At 39.5% G+C, this 19373-nt stretch overlaps 1 protein-coding gene across 5 annotated transcripts in view; it reads left to right on the top strand.

Annotated features, from left to right (window-relative positions):
• The window catches only part of rxrgb (retinoid X receptor, gamma b), a 34973-nt gene extending 16093 nt beyond the window's left edge, over nt 1-18880 (top strand). For 4 of the 5 annotated variants that reach the window (XM_044361378.1, XM_044361375.1, XM_044361377.1 and 1 more), the window contains exons 2-10: nt 8259-8491; nt 13127-13271; nt 13572-13751; nt 14279-14439; nt 16050-16179; nt 16728-16860; nt 17418-17509; nt 17683-17788; nt 18629-18880. In XM_044361378.1, coding sequence (XP_044217313.1) covers nt 8259-8491; nt 13127-13271; nt 13572-13751; nt 14279-14439; nt 16050-16179; nt 16728-16860; nt 17418-17509; nt 17683-17788; nt 18629-18776 — 1328 coding nt within the window. In that variant the 3' untranslated portion in view covers nt 18777-18880. Of the gene's footprint in view, nt 1-8258; nt 8492-8722; nt 9354-13126; nt 13272-13571; nt 13752-14278; nt 14440-16049; nt 16180-16727; nt 16861-17417; nt 17510-17682; nt 17789-18628 lie in introns of those variants that run through there. The other variant, XM_044361379.1, reaches the window with a different exon arrangement.
• The last annotated feature ends 493 nt before the right edge of the window (nt 18881-19373 follow it).

Below are 19373 nucleotides of genomic sequence, written 5' to 3'. Positions count from 1 at the left end.
GTGTGAATGTGTGTGTGTGTGTGTGTGTGTGTTGACAGCACATACCCGTCTCTCTGCGGCCCGCTGTAACATGTGAGAGACTACTTCTAGGAACTAATAGGAATTACCTCATCAGACGGAGCCACACGGGCGGATGCTTCGGTTTGCACTGGGCCTTTCAGTGACCTGTTTGTTTGTTTTCCAGGACTGCTTGGTCAGCCCGTTCTGTCTGTGTATCGTGTTAGCTCTTGTTGTTTAAGTTCCAAACTTTTTTATCACTTGAAAAAACAATCTTTATCTCAACCCTGTCTCAGCCCTGGCCTCCTCATCGATCCTCTGCCTCTGTGTAAAAAGTATCCCGCTGGCGAGTCTGTGTTTGTCTGTGCAGCAGCGGCCTACATATGAGAAATAGAGTATTTATATATGCACATTAGCTTGCTGTTCAAAGTTATTACTAAAAGGAAAAAAAACAACAAGGAGGCGATTAGGAAGAAAGGTAGCAGAGATGATTTCTCTTCTTTTCAGAGAAAGTGTGTTTGAGTTCACTAGAGAGTTCACTACAGGGCAGAATGAAGGGTCAGAGAAGTTCACTAGCTCATGTGCTTGTGTTGTCACAGCCGTATGGTTTCATCGGAAAAACATTTTTCTATTTCCTTATGCTTTCAGCCAGAGAGAACCGATACACAAGTGCTGTTCTTCTTCCTGCTGTTTTTTTTTTTTTTTTTTAAATTTCAGCTGAAATGATGCTACGGACGTTTATTTATTTTGCCGGGCTTTAAAAGCGGTCAGAAAATGGAACAGGTGTCCCTGAGGCAGCTTCGGACAGTACGCTGTTTATATAACAGTAGAGAATATCTTAATTTTCTCTCTCCAATAACCATTTCTATCTCCTAAATCACAGCTGTGCAGGAAAAAAACAAAAAAAAAACTGAGGCTTTTTTCAATTGATGATCTAATGTTCTCAGCCAGGCGGAGAGATTAGGCGTGTGTGGTAGTAGGATCATGTGAGCGTTGTGTAAAGAAGTGGTTTCGGAGTGGGACGGCGCCCTCCCCCATCCATCTATCCAACCATCCAACCATCCATTGCTCCCTCTCCTTACTCTATGGCTCCATCCCGCTCTCCATCCCCTCCTGCTCGGCCTCCCACCTTCTTGACAGCTGGCTCGCTGAGCTGCAGATACTTACCCAGGGATAAGAGGATTTACTGACACAATTGATCAGACATCAACCTCATTTTGCAAAGAAATTAATGTTTAAAGGGTGGCGGTTCTGTGCGAGTGTGTGCGTGGAAGATGTATGCGTTTTTTTGTGTGTCTGCGCATGTGAGGAGCGTGTCAGACGAGGGTTCGTGGCCAGTGCTAGTGAGCTAGATTGGCAGTGAAGAGATTTCTTAATTACATGTCCACTGTATCTAATGAGCTCCGCGGGCTGTCTGACTGATTACTTTAGGATGCGTTCTGCTCTCTGTCGTTTGGTCATTGTCAGCAACAGACATGCACATGAGAGCATACAGTCACACTGCACAAACACACACACAAACGCAAAAAAGACATGAGCAGACACATGTGATATAGCTATTAAACAGATCGATGCACACGCTTCTTTGCAGGGTCTAATCTGGTAGATATTAAGGCTTGTGTTGTTGTTCAGGAGTGGATCCGCTGCTCCCACCCCCGTCGCTTATCCCTCGCCACCCACTCCCCCACTGTACACTCCCACTGCCGGTCTGCTCTCCAGAAAGGAGATATTATTAGTTAGTGGGCCATGGGCTTATTGAATTACCACACAGTGGAGTGCTCCATCCAGCCACCAACAAGTAATTAACAGGGAGGGATTTAGAGGGTTTTGTGGTCTGTGATGTTTCTTCGAACCTGTTGATCATCAGATCAGTGTGATGCATTTGTGGCTTTATTTGTGGCTTCGGCTATTCTCTGCCACAAATGTTAGAATAAATGTCCATACAAAAAGATCATCTAATTCAAACAACAGCTGTTCGATGATGATGATGATGATGATGTGTTCTCAGTGCCTCTGCATGCAGGAAACAAGCTAATCTGAAATATACTGAAGCAGTTTCTGATTTATTTACATCATTATTTAAAAAACACAGAATTGATTTAAGCTTCATTTAAGCGGCTACAACCATATTATATGATAATCACTTTGAGTTTACACAGCTAGAAATATGAATATTTCATAAAAAGAGTGATATATTCAGTAGGGCTGCAACTAATGATTGTCTTCATATTTCCTTGTCTAATCATTTAATTGCTTAATCCATGAAATGCCAGAATGTTGTGAGAAATGCAACGCAATGACCAAAAGTCCCCAAATATTTAATTTATGAAGAACAGAGAAAAGCAGGAAATCCTGATGTTTGCGAAACTGGAGACAGATTATGGTTTGCAGTTATGCTTAATAAATGACTTAAACAATCAACCAATTATCAAAATAGCTTGCAATTAATTATCTATCAACTGATCAATTTTTTGACCAATGCACTACCCTTGTGTCCTACATGTGGTGTCCTTGTGTGTCATTGCACATACAGTAGTCTGTGGAAGACTACAGATATGATATATTAGGACTGAATAAAAAACTGAATATATCAAATTACAGTCATTATCAATATCTTCCTCAACTGTTTTTACTTATATTGCAAGTTTCAATAAATAACTAATATTAAACTAAGAATAGCCTCTAACAAACCATCAGCCTACAGTTACGTCCAGATGTGCAGAATCTTTAACTTGTTGTATGGTAATCAATCTGGACAGAAATATCAGAAGTGAACCGACACAAGAAAGAAAACATATACTGATATATTTAAAAATATTTTGATGCATTTATTGTTAATGAAATGAATGTAACTGTCTATTATGATATGTGTAGACTTTAGGTGTCGTCCATCCTTAGTTCAGACCAAACCTTAATGGTCAGCTGTTTTAACAGCATCGTGTCAGTCACTGGTGGGTCACTTTGTGGGTTTTACTTCCCCTCGGTGCAATCATTTCTGGGAATGATCCGTGTAACTGTGGGCTACAGATAGGAACTCTTTTGAACTTGGGTCAGGAGTTTGGCAATGCGCAACCTTTGATTTGCGACGCCAGCGGTCAAAGGTGCCCTTCACTGCTCTCTGTCTGTTTGTTTGCTCTCAAATAGATGCTTGCCTTGCTGCAGCACTGTATAGGTTCGGCCTGAAACAAAGACAGACAGGAATCACTGAAACAAATCTGGGAGAAGTCGAGTTTCATACGATGAGTTTATTAGACTTTCTTTAAGGGAACCTCCTCGGTGCTTGATAATGAACTTTCCTCTGCTGCGAAAGGTGTAATCGGACTGCGCATTCCAGAGGCTTCTTTGTATGGAGATGATTTACATAGAATGGAGATGGAACAGCCGATTGAGGCGGGTCATTCAAGGATAGGCCCCTTTGAGCCGCTCTGGGCCGATTTATGCTTCCTCTGCTGAACATGTTGGCCTCCTTCCACACACACACACACACAAACACACACTCTCTTCACAAAGCATGCTTACCTCGCCAGCCATTCCCTTTCAGGCATCCCACCAGCTGACTGTCCATGTGCTGTTGTGCTCCCCTCCGTACCGCAGCCACAAAGATCCTCAGCTCAGGGCAAAATGCAGTAATCTTTGGTTTTGTCTCAAACATGCAGCTTATGTTTTAGTCAACTGTTAAACAGATGTTACAATAACAGACATTTACACTTCATCAAGACCTAATATGTTACAAATGTAACTCTGATTGTTACTAGCAACATGAATTAAATACAGATTTGTAAACTGAGCAGATTCTGGCCTTTGGATTGTCTCTGGATGCATGTGCATTACTGATTGCAAACAGTAATTTTCAGTTCTTGTCAGGGTTTGTTTTTCATGAGTTCCAGTTAATGAGAAAGTGTAAACACACTGCTGTACAAAAGATGTGGAGATACGCACTGGTGTGAGTTAAGTTTTAATGGTCCATATTGGAGATTTGTCTGAGGTCCAAATGTTGCACTGAGTCTTTTTGCTTTTTCAGATCTCTCCATTTCAACACCTTTATCTTGCCATCTTTTACGTCTGACATTTGGGTAATCAGGGTACGTGTTGGTCTTGATGCCTACGAGAACATGTTGGCAAATTGTTGGCTGGAGCGACGATAGCCCGTTACTATGTCTCCTACTCAGCACTTCTAGAATAGAATAGATCTTTACGAGCCCTGAAGGGAATTTGTCATGCACATAAAGAGAGGGGTCAGTGCACAAAATCAGACACAGTACATGCTGTACAGTGCTCATCCATTACGTAAGCTTGTTGATTAGATTAATCTGCACTCCAAAAAAGTTGGGAATACACTCCCTCCATTGTTGAATTTAAATCCTGGTTGTACATTTTGTTGCAGACTATAGCATAAAGAGTTTAGCGCTTTTAAAGCATTTCACTTGCAGTAAATCTCTTGTATGAAGTCAGCTCAGTGGGAGAGAGGGAGGTCCCAATACATATTTGCCTGCCAGGGATCACTCAGGGCTGGAGAAAGTGGGCGAGTGAAGGGGTGGGGGGTGTGGGAGGGGGGGGGTGTGGGGGGCTGGTGGAGGCTATAGTCTCAGTGCTAAACAGGAAGTTGCACAACATCTGTTTCTTGGCATACAGAGAGGGAGTGAATGTTTCAGAATGTGTCTTCATGCAAAAAGTGCTACATCCAAGCAGACGATGTGACATTCCTCCCTGTTTCCCAATTCCTTGAAATCTGAAAGCAACTGTCTTGCATTACCCAAAGTTTCCATGTCGTTTTAAGTCAGAGTTCTCGCTCATATCCAGCGAACAAGAGACTAATGCAGACTCTATTTATTTTGGCTGTGGACTGTGAGAGGTTAAGTATCAGAGCAACAATTACCAAACGATTGCAAAGTGTTTATCAAGTAGTTCTGTTTGGCCAACAAACTGAAGTCACTTTAGCAACCTTGACAGGCAATAACAGCCACACTATTTGTGAACATAAGCAATTGTTTTTCAGAAGTAGACACCAAAAAATCTTTGTTTACACAGGAGCTGCTCCTGTGACAGCTACTGCCTGTGGGCAAGTAGTAACTTTGGTTGTTTCCGTTAAATGTATCTCATAATGGGGCATTTCTATCACAGATTAGAAAAATGTAGTGTTCGTCTTTATTTGTGTGTATTCCATTCCAAGCCACAGTTATACAGTGAATAAAAAGAACCACAGTAAAAACCATGTAATGTGTGTGAAATCCAAAATTCAGAGAACTAAACGCAAGCTACAAATGGAGGGTCACAAGAGGGCAAAAGGACCACTTTCTCCAATTTTGCACACATCATAGTACATCTATTACACTTGTCAATGGAAAACTACATTCATACTTTGATTTCACAACTGGGAAAACTAGTTTTTCTTGATAATGCTTCAATGCATGACTGCATCACCAAGGGTAATATTTGGAGTCTTAAATAGAGCCTGCCTACAACATATACTGACAGGTGCAATGACACAGATCAGGATACCTTATGTAATGATGACAAATACATAGAGCTGAGCTTGAAAATCAGTGCTTCAAAGGGGATCCTTTGGTTAAAGATGATTAAATTAAACAAGCTTGTAAGAGAGAGTCTTCAGATGGGTTTTTAAGAAAGATCCCTGGAGTCTTCACAAAGGTCTTTTCCAAAAATTTAGCTGCCATGCAAAGCTGGAGCACCTCTCGGTCAGGTTAAGTCTCAAGAGCAGAAACAGCAATTTGGCTCATGTGAGGTTAAAAGATCTGAAATATAGCTAGAGGCCAGTCAATAAAATGTTGTCTGTTTATTGTCATTTTATCTGCAGCAACTTCAGTTCTTCAGTGTGACAAAACAATGTTACCCTGTTTGGCTGTTAGAGGCAACAGTAAATCTTTGCTATTAATTGTATTGTCAAGGGGCCGATCAATGGCATTATTGTTCACTGGTTAAGATATTTTCATACAATTCACATATTTTACTGTTATATAAAATAATATTTTGAAATATACAGTATATATTTAAAGGATAGATTCACATTTCTTCAGGTCTGTCTTAAAACAATATAGTCAGGTGCCCATATGACCACTGAAAAAGGTTTTTGAAATAGTTTCTCCTGTTTATTTTGACCATTTGAAGATCCCCTCCAAGTGGGCGTACAATGTAAGTGATGGGGGACAAAGTCACTGACCGTATATAAATATGGACGAATGTCTCCACTTCCTACTGCTGTTCAAAAGTAAAGACAAAATATCTCCTCCCCAGGAGCTGCCATCTTGCTTGTGTGATGTCATTTGGAGCCAGAGTCTATGCAGTAGATTCGGGCCGCCTGACGGAGGTTTGAGAGGGACTGTCACAGCTGTCAATCATGACGTCATACCCTCTTTTTATATCATCAAATAACTAATTAAAAACAACCTTATAAGAAAAATGAGCACTTGAACAAACATCAGTTTCATAAGAACTACCTAAAATGCCAAAAACCATCTTTGGGAAAAAATTATTTGACATGTACTTTGATTTTTTAGTTTGGCTCATGTCCCATTTGCTAACATGGAGGGGGCGGGACTATTAGCTTTTGATAAATATGTGAATATATTTTTGCACTGAAGGAGGCTTGTGGATTTTGTCCCAAATCACTTATATTTAAAGTACATTATGAAGGGATCCTCTAATGGCCAGTGTAATCAGGAAGAATGATCACAGCAAGAAAAGCATGTTATAATGTTCATTTGGAAACCTGAATATTGTTTTAAGACAGACTTGAATAATTTTGAATATGTCCTTTAAGGTCAATCAAAATGATGCGTTAGGTGTCTTGAGCAGATTTTGAAAACAAAAGGAGCCGTGATTCTAGTAATGCAGGGAAAACCTGCAGTAGTCAAGACAGTATTAGCATCTGGCTATCACAGGGTCACTATAAGAAATTTCCAGTGCCTGAAAACAGCAGAATCTGGGCACTTTGTTGAGCTTTGTTAATGGAAAAAAAGTAAAATTATCTTTGCTTGTACCTTTTCAGAAACCAAAACACATGTACCTTTCCTTGCATGTCAGTACATCCGGCTACCACCCACCTTTACACACACACACACATACACACACACACACTCAGGAATGTGACATTTAACTAAGAACATCGGCATTGGGCCCAGCATCACACTGTGTGTGTGCATGCGCGTGTGTGTGTGTGTAAAGGTGGGTGGGGGGATGGTGCACTGACACACAAGCAGAAGCCTCTGCATTTCAGACTAATCCAAATGTTTACGTGCATATGGTGTGTGTATGGTGGTATGTCAACCTTCATCAGTAACATTTTGCTACAAAAAAACCTTGTTTCACTAATTTGCGTGAGTCACTGACGTTAGCCCAAAGAGCTACTGTCTGTACCAGAGCAAGCTGTGACAGCCTGTACAGTACGTATTAATTATGTGTCAGTATGTATATGTCAGTCCTTGCACGCACATATTGTGTGAGTATGTTGGTATTTGTAGCAATTTGCGTGGATGATGAATGAATGTCCTCACAGCTATAGCGCATGCATGAAATTACACACCACGCCCTGTTACCCAGTTGACTGACAGCTTTCCTAACTAGGTCATCTATGTAAATGCCAGCCTGTCAGTTTACATCAATGGATGCAAAGCAAAGTCAGCACCCTCTGACCAAAATCAGGCGGGCTTCACTTCTGTGTAGCCTTATTTACACAACACTGACTGCATAAAGACATACTGCATTGTTGATCAACTATATCAGGGTTTAATCCCTTTATGTGGCACTTTGACAAGGGTATGTGTTATCTGTTTAACCATAATTTTCCTATACATCATATGTTTAGTTACTTGGATGAATTTGCAATCATTCTTTGCTTACTGCCAGTCAATCCTTTAGTTAAAACTGCAGTTATGTTGTGCAAGATGTATTTTTGCATTGCATTCTTTACTAGACTTTGCCTTGTTTGCATTTCATTTTTTTCGTATCATACACTGATTTACCTGTTAATTAGGTAGTATTTGAGGCCAAATAATGATCTTATTTATTTGGATCCTAATGTTCTTTCTCCCTTGCAGTATGTATGTAAATGTGGTTGGACGAAATATTAGAAAAACCTGTTAAAATAATGCAATCCAACACCATCACTGACTCAAAAATAACTTCTTTGACACGGTATCAAAACCCCCCAAAAAACATTAAAAGCAGTGCAAAGATAGGATTTGTTGTACTGGATTGCATGTGATTCTCATTCTTCCTAACACATCACTCCTTCTCCTCAACAGACTCTACAGGGCCGATGAGCACGGCCCACTCCCACCCCCCACCGATGGGTGGCATGGTGGGCCACCCGTCAGTCATCAGCACATCCAGGCCCTTGCCGTCCCCCATGTCCGCCTTGGGCTCGCCAATGAACGGCCTGGCCTCACCCTACCCCGTCATCACCTCATCCTTGGGTTCGCCATCTATATCGCTGCCGTCCACGCCCAACATGAACTTTGGACTCAGCAGTCCACAGGTGAGCAAATGTTTGGGGTTTCTGATGGTCATCTACAGACATTGTCTGATTTACAGCTTTTTATTCCTCAGAGGGACTTAAATTTAAAGAAATTTTTTGGCTTAAAGGAAACATAACCTTTCTACTTAAAGTCCCCCTCCGCTCAAAAATGTGTTTTTCTTCTTGTTCCTACAGTTGGATGTTTGAGCTTCACTGTGCAGAATGATGTATGTGCAGAGTTTGACACTCGAAGGCTGTTTTCACATTCATCTGCTGAAGGGGGAAAGTTTGTGCTCACCTTTTCCCAACCTCAGTTTGCCTATGGGAATGATTTGTGACATCACAACTATTTTTCAGCCAATCATGGTCCAGTATTCAACTTACATAAGTGTGATGTGGAAACTTGAAGCATCCAATGCACATACATGTGAATGGATGGCATCTTGCATCTTCAAAGCAGAGTATTTTTATACTTCTTAAACCATTTCTGGAGTGGGTCTTTAAAATTAACAGAAGTGTTATGATACATTTATGATGTTTGGTGCGTTCCACATTTAATTATTTTAGTAAGATAGTAATAATTGACCCTATTGCTTTTCCCATATTTGTATAGTACCTCCTTAGTAAGTGAAAAAATGTCTTATCCGGAAAGATATTTTCAAACACCAGACAGTGTGATTTGAAACGTGTTTCAAATGATAAAAAACTCAACACTGACCTTTTATTCATCCTCAAACTCTCCTAAACTCTCACCTTCATCAACAGAGGCTCATATTTGTTCAGATTACTACCTTGGCGAGGTCCATCTGCGTTAAACTATCTTCTTTGGTCGATCATGTGCCTTTCATTCCTGGAATCTCCGACCGCGGACAGGAGGTTGAAGGTTAGCCGTATCCAATGTGTTTGGCTGGCATACCTTGGCTTTCCTCTCTCTCCCCTACCCTTCTACTGACCTTTAAACTTCTCGCCCTAAAGGTCATCCCTGAGTTCTGTGTTACTCCTATCATGCGAGGGGACTTAAGACACGGTCCAACTATTAGCCCTTTAATGGATTACTGAGAGAAAGGAGAGGGAGAAAAGAGCAGCCCCTATTTTCACTCGATTTCTTCTCTTCCTGAATTTTTCTCCTTCCTGTTTTTTCACCACACTCTCTCTTCCCCTGTCATTTCTCCCGTTACGTCTCTTTTTATAGTTCCACAGTGTTGTTCATGATCATAACACAGTTCCTTTCTCTGTGAGAGGTTGCATCTTTTTAGATTGCATAAAAATAAACAGTAAGACTCACAAGACTGCCCTTTTTTACTGTAGAGTATAATTGACTACAAGAGAGAGAGCTAATGGAAATGCTTTCTTTAAGTGGTCCATTGAATGAACTGCAAACCCCAGAAGGCTTAGTGCTTTGATGATTGTCCACACATACGGAAACACATGTACACACATTCATGTAGTGCTTCTGAGGCTGGATCGAGGTCAATGCCGCAGGGCACAGCAGACAATGATATACATTGCTTCAATCCCAGTATGGATCTGTGCCTTTAGGGACAGTCGGGTTTAATATGATTCCACGGTGTGACCATCTTTTCACCACTCGCCAACAGCCAACGATTCAATATTGTCCTTGTGCATTTGTTATGTTGATGGTCATGCTTCTATCTCTGTCAAGGGATCACATTCTTCTATAATCCTGTTATTACAGCCCTTTTATAGGCCTAATTAGTATGTTCTGACTTTATAAATGGCCAGTATATTAACTTATATGATTGAAAAGTTATACTGAAGAATAAAGTATTCTGTAATCAACTGAAAATATGGTCATTTTACTAATGTTTTTACAGACCCTAGGGCTGCAACTAATGATTATTTTCTCAATTAATCTTGATGAATCATTTGGGCCCTAAAATATCAGAGAAAAGTAAAAAATGTCCATCACTATTTTCCAAAGTTGACTTATCTTAATTGCAGATTCTGTCCAACCAACAGTACAAAACTCAAAGATGTGTAGTTTAAAATCATAGAGGACCAAGAAAATGAGCAAATATTACAATTTGATAAGGATTTTTTTTTTAATGATTTTTTTAGTCATTTTTGCTTAAAATGACTTAAATCATGAACTGTTTATCAGAAAATTTGCTGATTAATTTGTTGTCAGTCAACTAATTGAATAATTGACTAATCTTTTCAGGTCTATTTGCTCTATTTCTATCACTGATTGTGCCTTTAAAGCTCCATATTACAGTTTTTATCGATTCCTTAGACACATTTCTTGAAATTAAGCTTCATTTCCCAAAAGTCTAAACACAAATGCATAACTGCACACTCATCTTCACAAACTCTAAACTTCCATGTCAAATCCAAACTCTCCACTCATAACCATGTAGTCTTACATGTAAACCAAAGTTTGCCTACAGACATCACACAAAAGACATCAAATACACACATACACACTACAACACAGCCATTACACACTGGTGAGATCAATTCAAAACACTACCGTAAAAACCTGATACTACAGTGAATCATGCCACTTCATCCAGAACAACCTCTTTACATGATGAACACAATATAAAGACACAACACATGTATAAAGTTTCAAAATTCCTTAACGTACTGTAGTAAAATAAATTGAAATTGAGTGAAAAAGTAAATGTAAAAATATGCAGATATGCAGCTGATAAAGAATACAGTAAAATAAGTTCCATGTATTTACCAAATTAAACAAATGAGAAACACAGTTTGTGCATTAAGAAATCACATTTATTCTTCCTCAGGACTTTGTGGATCCATTGTTCCAAAACAAGTGAACTGACTCATGGCCCTTTTATCTATCTATCCTGAGGTTCTGATTGGTGTGTGAACAATTTTGGCTCTTAGTGTTTCCACCTGGGGAATTGTATGTTAATTGGGTTCCAGCTGTGATGACTCGAGTTAATGATATTGAATGCCAGTGCTTTCTAAATAAGCACATGAGTGAAAACAGGGGAATAGTGTTTATAGGTCTGGGAAATGGGCCTTGGTAGATGGCGTCATGGTTTGGGATGTTTAGTTAACAGGAGCAGTTATAGTGTGTAAGCAATTGAGAAAAACTGTAAGCTCAAAACTACATGGTTGCCCAATGCAAACAAATGAGTTTGGTTAGATTTTCAAAAGGTCATCTCAAACATAAAACATTTTCACTGAACAGTGGAGAAGCAGGTCTGGCCCATTAAAGGCCTGAATAAACCTTATATATATATGACGCAGTATGTTCTTCATACCATGTGTTATATAAAGAATGTATGATGCATCAATAATCCATATTCAGTGCTTGTAGCCTTCTTCTACAGCAGTATGTTATCCGTCTGAACCAGCGTTTACATCTGAACAACTGTTTGAATGCACGACACACAATTTGTTGTTTTCATTTTTTAGCTGTACATGTGTGAAATTAATTATTTGTGAAAACTGTGTTGACGAGTGCGCTGAAGAGGAATAGCTGCTCACCACTGACTCAGCAGTTAGCGTGATACCAGCGGGGGGTGGCATCTACATTGGGATGGGGTGGTGGCTGGGTAGACAACTCGTATGCTCAGAGAGAACTTAAAGACAGAAACAAAAAATCTCTTGTACACTCTCCTCTGCTGTAAGTTAACAGCTGCAGAGGCCTGAGTTCAGTCTGCCATTAGGGGATATTCCAAAGAGAGTGCACATCGTAAATAAGTGATAGGAAAAGCCTGAGGTGACTGTGGGAAGGATGTCCTATATGTCATGTTGCATCAAACATATATGGGACGTGAGGGCATATGTAGGTTAGCCTTGTTGTTTCCAGTTGGAGTCCAGATGTTTGCACGTAAACAACTAAACAAACATAAATGTGCCGCACAAGTATGCGCCCTGCTCGGCTCCCACCAGTGGGAGAGGGTCAAGGGGCAAGGAGATGATAAGACACAGAGAGAGATATGAAGAGGTCAAAGGAAAACTGGACTTGTTGCCTGGTGTTGACCATGTTTCATGTCTCGTTCAAGAGGCTTCATTAGCTCTTCTGAGTGGTTGGGAATCGCAGTTATTTTAACCTCAGTGGGTCATTTACACCTTTATGTCTCATGGGGTGTCTTAAGGTCACATGTGAGACCTCATATTGCAGTGCGAGTCACCACCTTTATGTAGGTGTGAATTGTTGTGAAACCACTTGGGACACCATTAAAAGTAGCTGATACGTCTCCAAAATGAAAATTAGGGATGCTAAAACAAACTGTACATTGTTTATTCATAGTGTCAACATTTCAACATCTCACCATTTCCTACTGCACATGAGTGCCCTCTGCTGTTTGTGTTTGTGAACTACACTTTCTGTCCACGTGACTCCCCTTGGGGTACGCCTCTCTCTGTCAACAAACATTAAAAAAACCTGTATGACAAGCCTCCGACAGAAGCCCCTCCCGCGCACCCTGAGACACTTTCACATTAAAGCGTGTGGGTGGGGAGAAAAAAACATGGGTGAGCCGAGCGGAAGACAAAATGAGAAAATAGAGGAAGGGAGAGAATGTCATGAGACTGCCAAACACTTTTCACTTTTACTTTGCCCTCTGCTTCCTCTCCTCCTCTGTTCCGTTCAGATCTGGCCGCCTCAGCTTCAACTCTCTCTGTTCTCTCTCTTCTGTTGCTTCCTGTCATCCTCAGATGAATTCTATGAACAGTGTTAGCAGCTCAGAGGACATCAAGCCTCCGCCGGGCCTACAGAATCTGGGAAACATCAACTACCAGTGTACAAGCCCCGGGGGGATGTCAAAGCACATCTGCGCCATATGTGGGGACCGCTCCTCAGGTAATGTTAGAGAGTGAGGATGGGGAAAGGGATGGGCAAACAAATCTACACTCCCACTCACCACAGGACTGTAGGACAGATGAGACTACATAGACAGATTGACTTCAAGGTTATTTATCAGGCATTTTGTCAGGTTTGTCAGTGTATTTTACCTGTTGCGAAAATCTGTATTTTTCAATGTTTTTTCCCTGTGTGAAAGCAACATACTGTATTTTCATCAGTCTACATAGTGAACCTTTTTCGTTATATTCTTTCTATGGACAGCTATAATGTAGTATTATTGTTTGCTCTGTTTTGCAGGAAAGCACTATGGCGTGTACAGCTGCGAGGGATGCAAAGGCTTCTTTAAGAGGACCGTCCGCAAAGATCTAACCTACACATGTCGAGACAGCAAGGAGTGCCTGATTGACAAGCGCCAGCGAAACCGCTGCCAATATTGTCGCTATCAGAAGTGCCTGGCCATGGGCATGAAAAGAGAAGGTGTGTGTGCATGTGTAAGATACAGGTTCATGCTTAAGGATAGATATGGACATGAGCTGCTGACCTGTGTCCTTTAACCTCTTCAAATCCACAGAGCTGTTGTTACAAGTGCATGTTGTGTGGACAAGTAATGTTCAACCCTGCAGAACTTTATTTTAAATTCAGATCAAGATCCGAAAGTTTCCAAAGATGCTGAACATGTTTGGCTAAATTCCATGAATGCCCAAAGATGCACATCTTTAAATTTCTGTTTAATGTATTGTTACAGCCATAAAGTAGTGTTTTGCATTTGAATATTTCATTAAATTTACAGTAAGTGTGGTATAGCCTCAGTGAAATGCTTGAATAAGTGTATACAGAATATATTAGTGATGTAAAAAAACACTTTATCCAGCTTAGAACTGCTTATCTTAAAACTGTAGGGTTGTATTAATGTTGTGAAATGCAGAGTTAACATTAGTGATATTATGGTTTCGCTGGCATCCAGTCCGTGAGCGGTTTGATCTTATGTGCTTGTGTGTTTGCAGCGGTGCAGGAAGAGCGGCAGCGTGGGAAGGAGCGGGGGGAGAATGAGGTGGAATCTACTAGCAGTTTCAATGAGGACATGCCTGTGGACAAGATCCTGGATGCTGAGCTGGCTGTGGAGCCCAAAACAGAGACGTACAGCGACGGTAGCCCCGGCAACTCAGTAAGAGTCACAGACGCTGAGCTTGATTTGTCCCTGCCTGAGTACAATCCCATCAATAATGTATTTAGATTTGAAACTGGACGATAGAATATGATCAGTCCAAATGAAAATAAATCCCTCAACACTGATGAGGCAGATGCATGAATTGCTAGATTGAAATGTTTTTATGATTAATAAACTAAAGAAAGATAAATAATAAACAGAGCTGTCTGGGATTGAATCCAAGCTCTGCTGTTACTCAATAATTTAAACCAGCTACCGTCTGTGTGCTGCTTTTATAATCTGCTGACAGTTGCTGCTAAGTCTGTGTTTGTTTATTATCATGCTGTGCAGTAATAAATTAACAGTGAAGTAATAATTAGCTCCTTGGATTAAATCTGAGGTTACAAGTCTAGGCTAGGTCCAACGTTAACAAGTTGACGAAAACATCATTTTTCCAACTTAGAAACATAGAACAACCATTCATAAATTAAAAAGAAGAAGAAAAACTGATTCATGCCTTCATTTCAAGCTGACTTGATTACTGTAATGCACTTTTTACTGGCCTCTGGAAAAAAACACTGAGAGACTTCAGCTCATTCAAAACTCTGCAGCTCAGCTATTAACCAGAACCAAGAGGAGAGAACACATCCGTCCAGTTTTAGTTGCTCTGCACTGGCTTCCTGTAACATTTAGAATTGACTTTAAGGTCTTTCTCCTCATATACAAAGCCCTTAATGAGCTAGGACAAAGTTACATTGCTAACTCCCTTGTTAACTATCTGCCTTCAAGAACACTGCGATCATCTGCTGGTTGTTTATTAAACATTCCCAGCAACAGCTGAAAGAAAATTGGGGATGCAGCCTTTGCCAATTATGCCCCAAGACTATGGAACACATTACCGAAACGTATTTCTTCACTTAGCCTTTAATTAGCTTTTGTCTCAGTCTGCTGCGCACTTATGCACTACTGCACTTTTTTTAAAATGTTGAATTTTACTTGATTTTATACATTCTATGTATTCTATGTTTAAACTTTGTTTTTATTTTACTTTACTTTATTATACATTCTATTTTCACTTTCTTTTATCTTATATCAAAAAGTTTTACCCGTTTACCGTACATTTACATGTTTTTATGTTAATTTTATGCCTTTTATGTCTTTCTTGATGTGAAGCACTTGCTGTATGTAATTTCTTTTGCTGTAAAGCACTTTGCATTTTTTTGTATGAAAAGTGTTATACAAGTAACATTATTATTATTATTATTATTATTATTATTATTATTATTATTATTATTAAGTAGATGCTGAGTTGCTCATTTTTTGGGTACACCTGTAAAATCTCATTAAACAGTCCTGCAAAAGAAACCCCACCATCTGAAGCTTATAACGTTCAGATTTTGTTGACAGTGTATCAGAATGGTGTCTTTAATCTAGTCTTTCTGTCCCTGTATGCATGTGAATATCAAAAATACATCACAAGTCTTGAGAGGAAATTGTTGGTTTACAAAGCACCCAAAGTAGGCACAACTGCTCCTGCTCACTAACTGTTGTTAGGCCAGTTTAGATGTCACTTATCAGCTAACTTTATTGCTAATTAGTGTTCTACTTTGCTCCTTGTTTCTCTCCAGACCAACGACCCCGTCACCAATATCTGCCAAGCAGCAGACAAGCAGCTCTTCACCTTAGTGGAGTGGGCCAAGAGGATCCCGCACTTCTCCGAACTCCCCCTTGATGACCAAGTCATCTTATTACGAGCAGGTAAACACACAAAAACACAACCATGCAAGAATGCATGGAAAAGACATGGTCTGAAAACCTCCAAGTTCAAACAAACTGTATATCTACATACCTTAATGTGCATGCAAAGATAAACACGTACATTTCAGAGTGAGCAGGCCTTTCTACAACCCTTTGTCCTCATAGTGGTGTTGGTGGTGGTGTGCCTTCAGGGTAGTTATTCATTCTCCAGCAAGCAGTCTATTTAAGTCTTTTACATTTGCTCAACATATTTTTGCCATCTAGTTAAATGGAGCAGTGAAACCAAATATAACCAGACTATTTGCCAAGTCCCAACAGTGCGGTTTGCAGCCACACCAGCACTGACCTCTGCTGGTGAGAGATTTCACACACAGGCCTGAAAGAAGAAGTCGCATTACAGACCTATCAAGTCTTTTTTTTTTTTGGCAGATCTCATTTTGTCCCCAGAAATAATAACATGTATCATTTACAGGAACTTGAGAAATACTGTGACGAAGGGATAGACAAAAACGATGGAGAGATCACAGTTGTTTGCTTTTTGCTTCCAGGCTGGAATGAGCTGCTTATCGCCTCGTTCTCGCATCGCTCAGTCACGGTAAAAGATGGCATCTTATTGGCTACGGGCCTCCACGTCCACAGAAGCAGCGCCCACAGTGCTGGAGTGGGCTCCATCTTTGATAGGTAGGTAGTGGATAAGGCAAAAATTAGTCATGGTTAACTGTTAAAAATGTGGCTTGCACACATACTCATGAGGCTGCAGGGTTGTGCAATAGATTCATGATATGATGTGTGAGGTTGTGTAAAAGATTTCTGATATGATGCGAGTGGTTGTGCAATATGTGTAATCTGTTTAATTTGTGGTTGTGATATGCTACAGTATGTGTTGCCGTGTTTACATGTTGTTTGTTTTTTATTATTAGTACTACAGAGGCAGCTATATGATAAGACCAAGACAAATTTCCCTACAGGGACAATAAAGTGTATTGTATCATATCGTATCTTATCATATCATATTGTATCATACGTAACATTTGTCTGTTGGTTTCCTTGAAAACAAGGCATTTTAGTTTCTCACATACAATCTTGTGGCATCACTCAAGTTAAGTAGAATTTTTAGTCTTTGAGAAATAAAACAAATATGTACTTAGAAATGGGGGCAAAGTGCATATATTTTAGTTATTGATTCATTCACCTACAATGTTAAAACTCTTTAATGTTATTCTTTTGATCTCCTGCAGAGTTCTGACAGAGTTGGTATCCAAAATGAAAGATATGCAGATGGATAAGACGGAGCTGGGCTGCTTGCGAGCCATCGTCCTCTTCAACCCAGGTCAGTTCAGCCTCCAATCACCAATGCAATGTCCAGGAAAGACACAGATTTTGGGATACTGTGGCTTTCATTTCTGTTTGGTCTCATGTACAGAGGTAGATGTTCTATAGGAGGTCAGGAGGGGTTACTTTGTGCTTGTGTCTGAGTCAGAGTATGTACTATATTTGTTTCAGATGCAAAAGGTCTTTCAAACCCACCAGAGGTCGAGGGCCTGAGGGAAAAGGTCTACGCATCATTGGAGTCGTACACAAAACAGAAATACCCAGACCAGCCTGGAAGGTAGGAACTGGACTACATTACAGCATCAATCAATATCAAACACAAACACCATTGTTTAATTGCTGCTTTGGGTTGTACTTAGTGGTTAAGATTGCAGATTACATTACAGCACAGTTCTTGAATAACTAAAACTCTCCATTAGATTTAAATGGATAAAGGCCAGTGGTGTTACTGCTCAATGAGACTGGTTTACTGGAGAGCTAAAAAAGATCATTAGGTGCTGAGAAATAACAGCCCACACTGTCAGTTTACTTTAGCTAAAGACACTACGAAATAATTCATAGAGCAAAAACTAACTAGATGAATAAATAAATAAATATTGGTGCGATAGAAAAAGTATTAAAATAATTTTCTTCAGAAAATATATTAATTCCATAATATACAAATATTCATTTGAAAATAAAATTCCTGCATTCAGATTTTCACTTAGATAAAATATTAAAGCAATAGTGGCAAATTATACTTATGTATGAGTAAAAGTAAAAGGACTCATTTTGAATAACAGTCCCTTTCAAAGTGATGTTTCATTTTGTTTTGCATAGATTGATAAAGTATCCAGCTGTAGGATGAATGTGGTTATGTAACATTTCCAGATGAAATATACTGAAGTTCAAACATTTTACTGAGTATGAAGTCTCATAAAATGGAAATAATTATATTACAAAATACTGTTCCTAAAGCAGAATTTGTGTAAATCTAACAAAATGTCAACAAAATATTAGTATCTTTTTAAATGAGATGCTATTTTATAGATTTTTAATGATAAACTTGGTAATCATGTTCCAGAAAACTGGTTTCAGTAAGAGCTGTAAAATGATGATCACCTCTTCCTGCCGGCAGGTTTGCCAAGCTGCTGCTCCGCCTGCCCGCCCTGCGCTCCATTGGCCTCAAGTGCCTGGAGCATCTGTTCTTCTTCAAGCTGATTGGCGACACGCCTATCGACACTTTCCTGATGGAGATGCTGGAGGCACCACATCAGATCACATGACACCAGTCCCCCTCTTCCCCCTGTATATACTCCCACGTTGTCAGTGATATGAAGATGGATTAAAAAAGACTTGATTCAAATTGTAAAACTGCGTATTTTGTACCAAGCAAAAAAAAAAAAAAAAAAAGTAATTAAAATTGAAAAGTTATTTTGAGGTTGTGGGGAGGATCGAGTACACTGTTGAAATAAATTCTAATAGAATTGTTAACAGATTTCTTTTGTAAATAGATAATTTCAGGTGTCCGTTTTAAAAGCAACCCAATGCAATTTGAAAATGAATCATATTTTATTCAAAGAGGAATTGTATAAAAACAGAAAACATTTCTGCATTTCTTAAAACACATTTGAGAATTCTTACAGAATAAAGTTATTTAAAAATTTATGTGAAATGTGTTGTTCATATTGTCTTTTTTTTTTTACTTGTATATTATAAAACTGTTCATCACCCTTAGTGCTCAACTGATTTTGGTTTTTGAAGCCAGTGCCAATATTTTTAATTGATTGATATTTTACATGAATTGATCAAAATATGCAAACTTAACCATTTTGATGCCATAAAATCACCAAAAAGCACAAATGAGCATTTATTTATTATGC

This window comes from Thunnus albacares, chromosome 9 (assembly GCF_914725855.1).
Source record: "Thunnus albacares chromosome 9, fThuAlb1.1, whole genome shotgun sequence".
NCBI lineage: Eukaryota > Metazoa > Chordata > Actinopteri > Scombriformes > Scombridae > Thunnus > Thunnus albacares.
The sequence above is the reverse complement of the archived record's forward strand: the minus strand, read 5'-3'. Positions and strand labels throughout refer to the sequence as shown.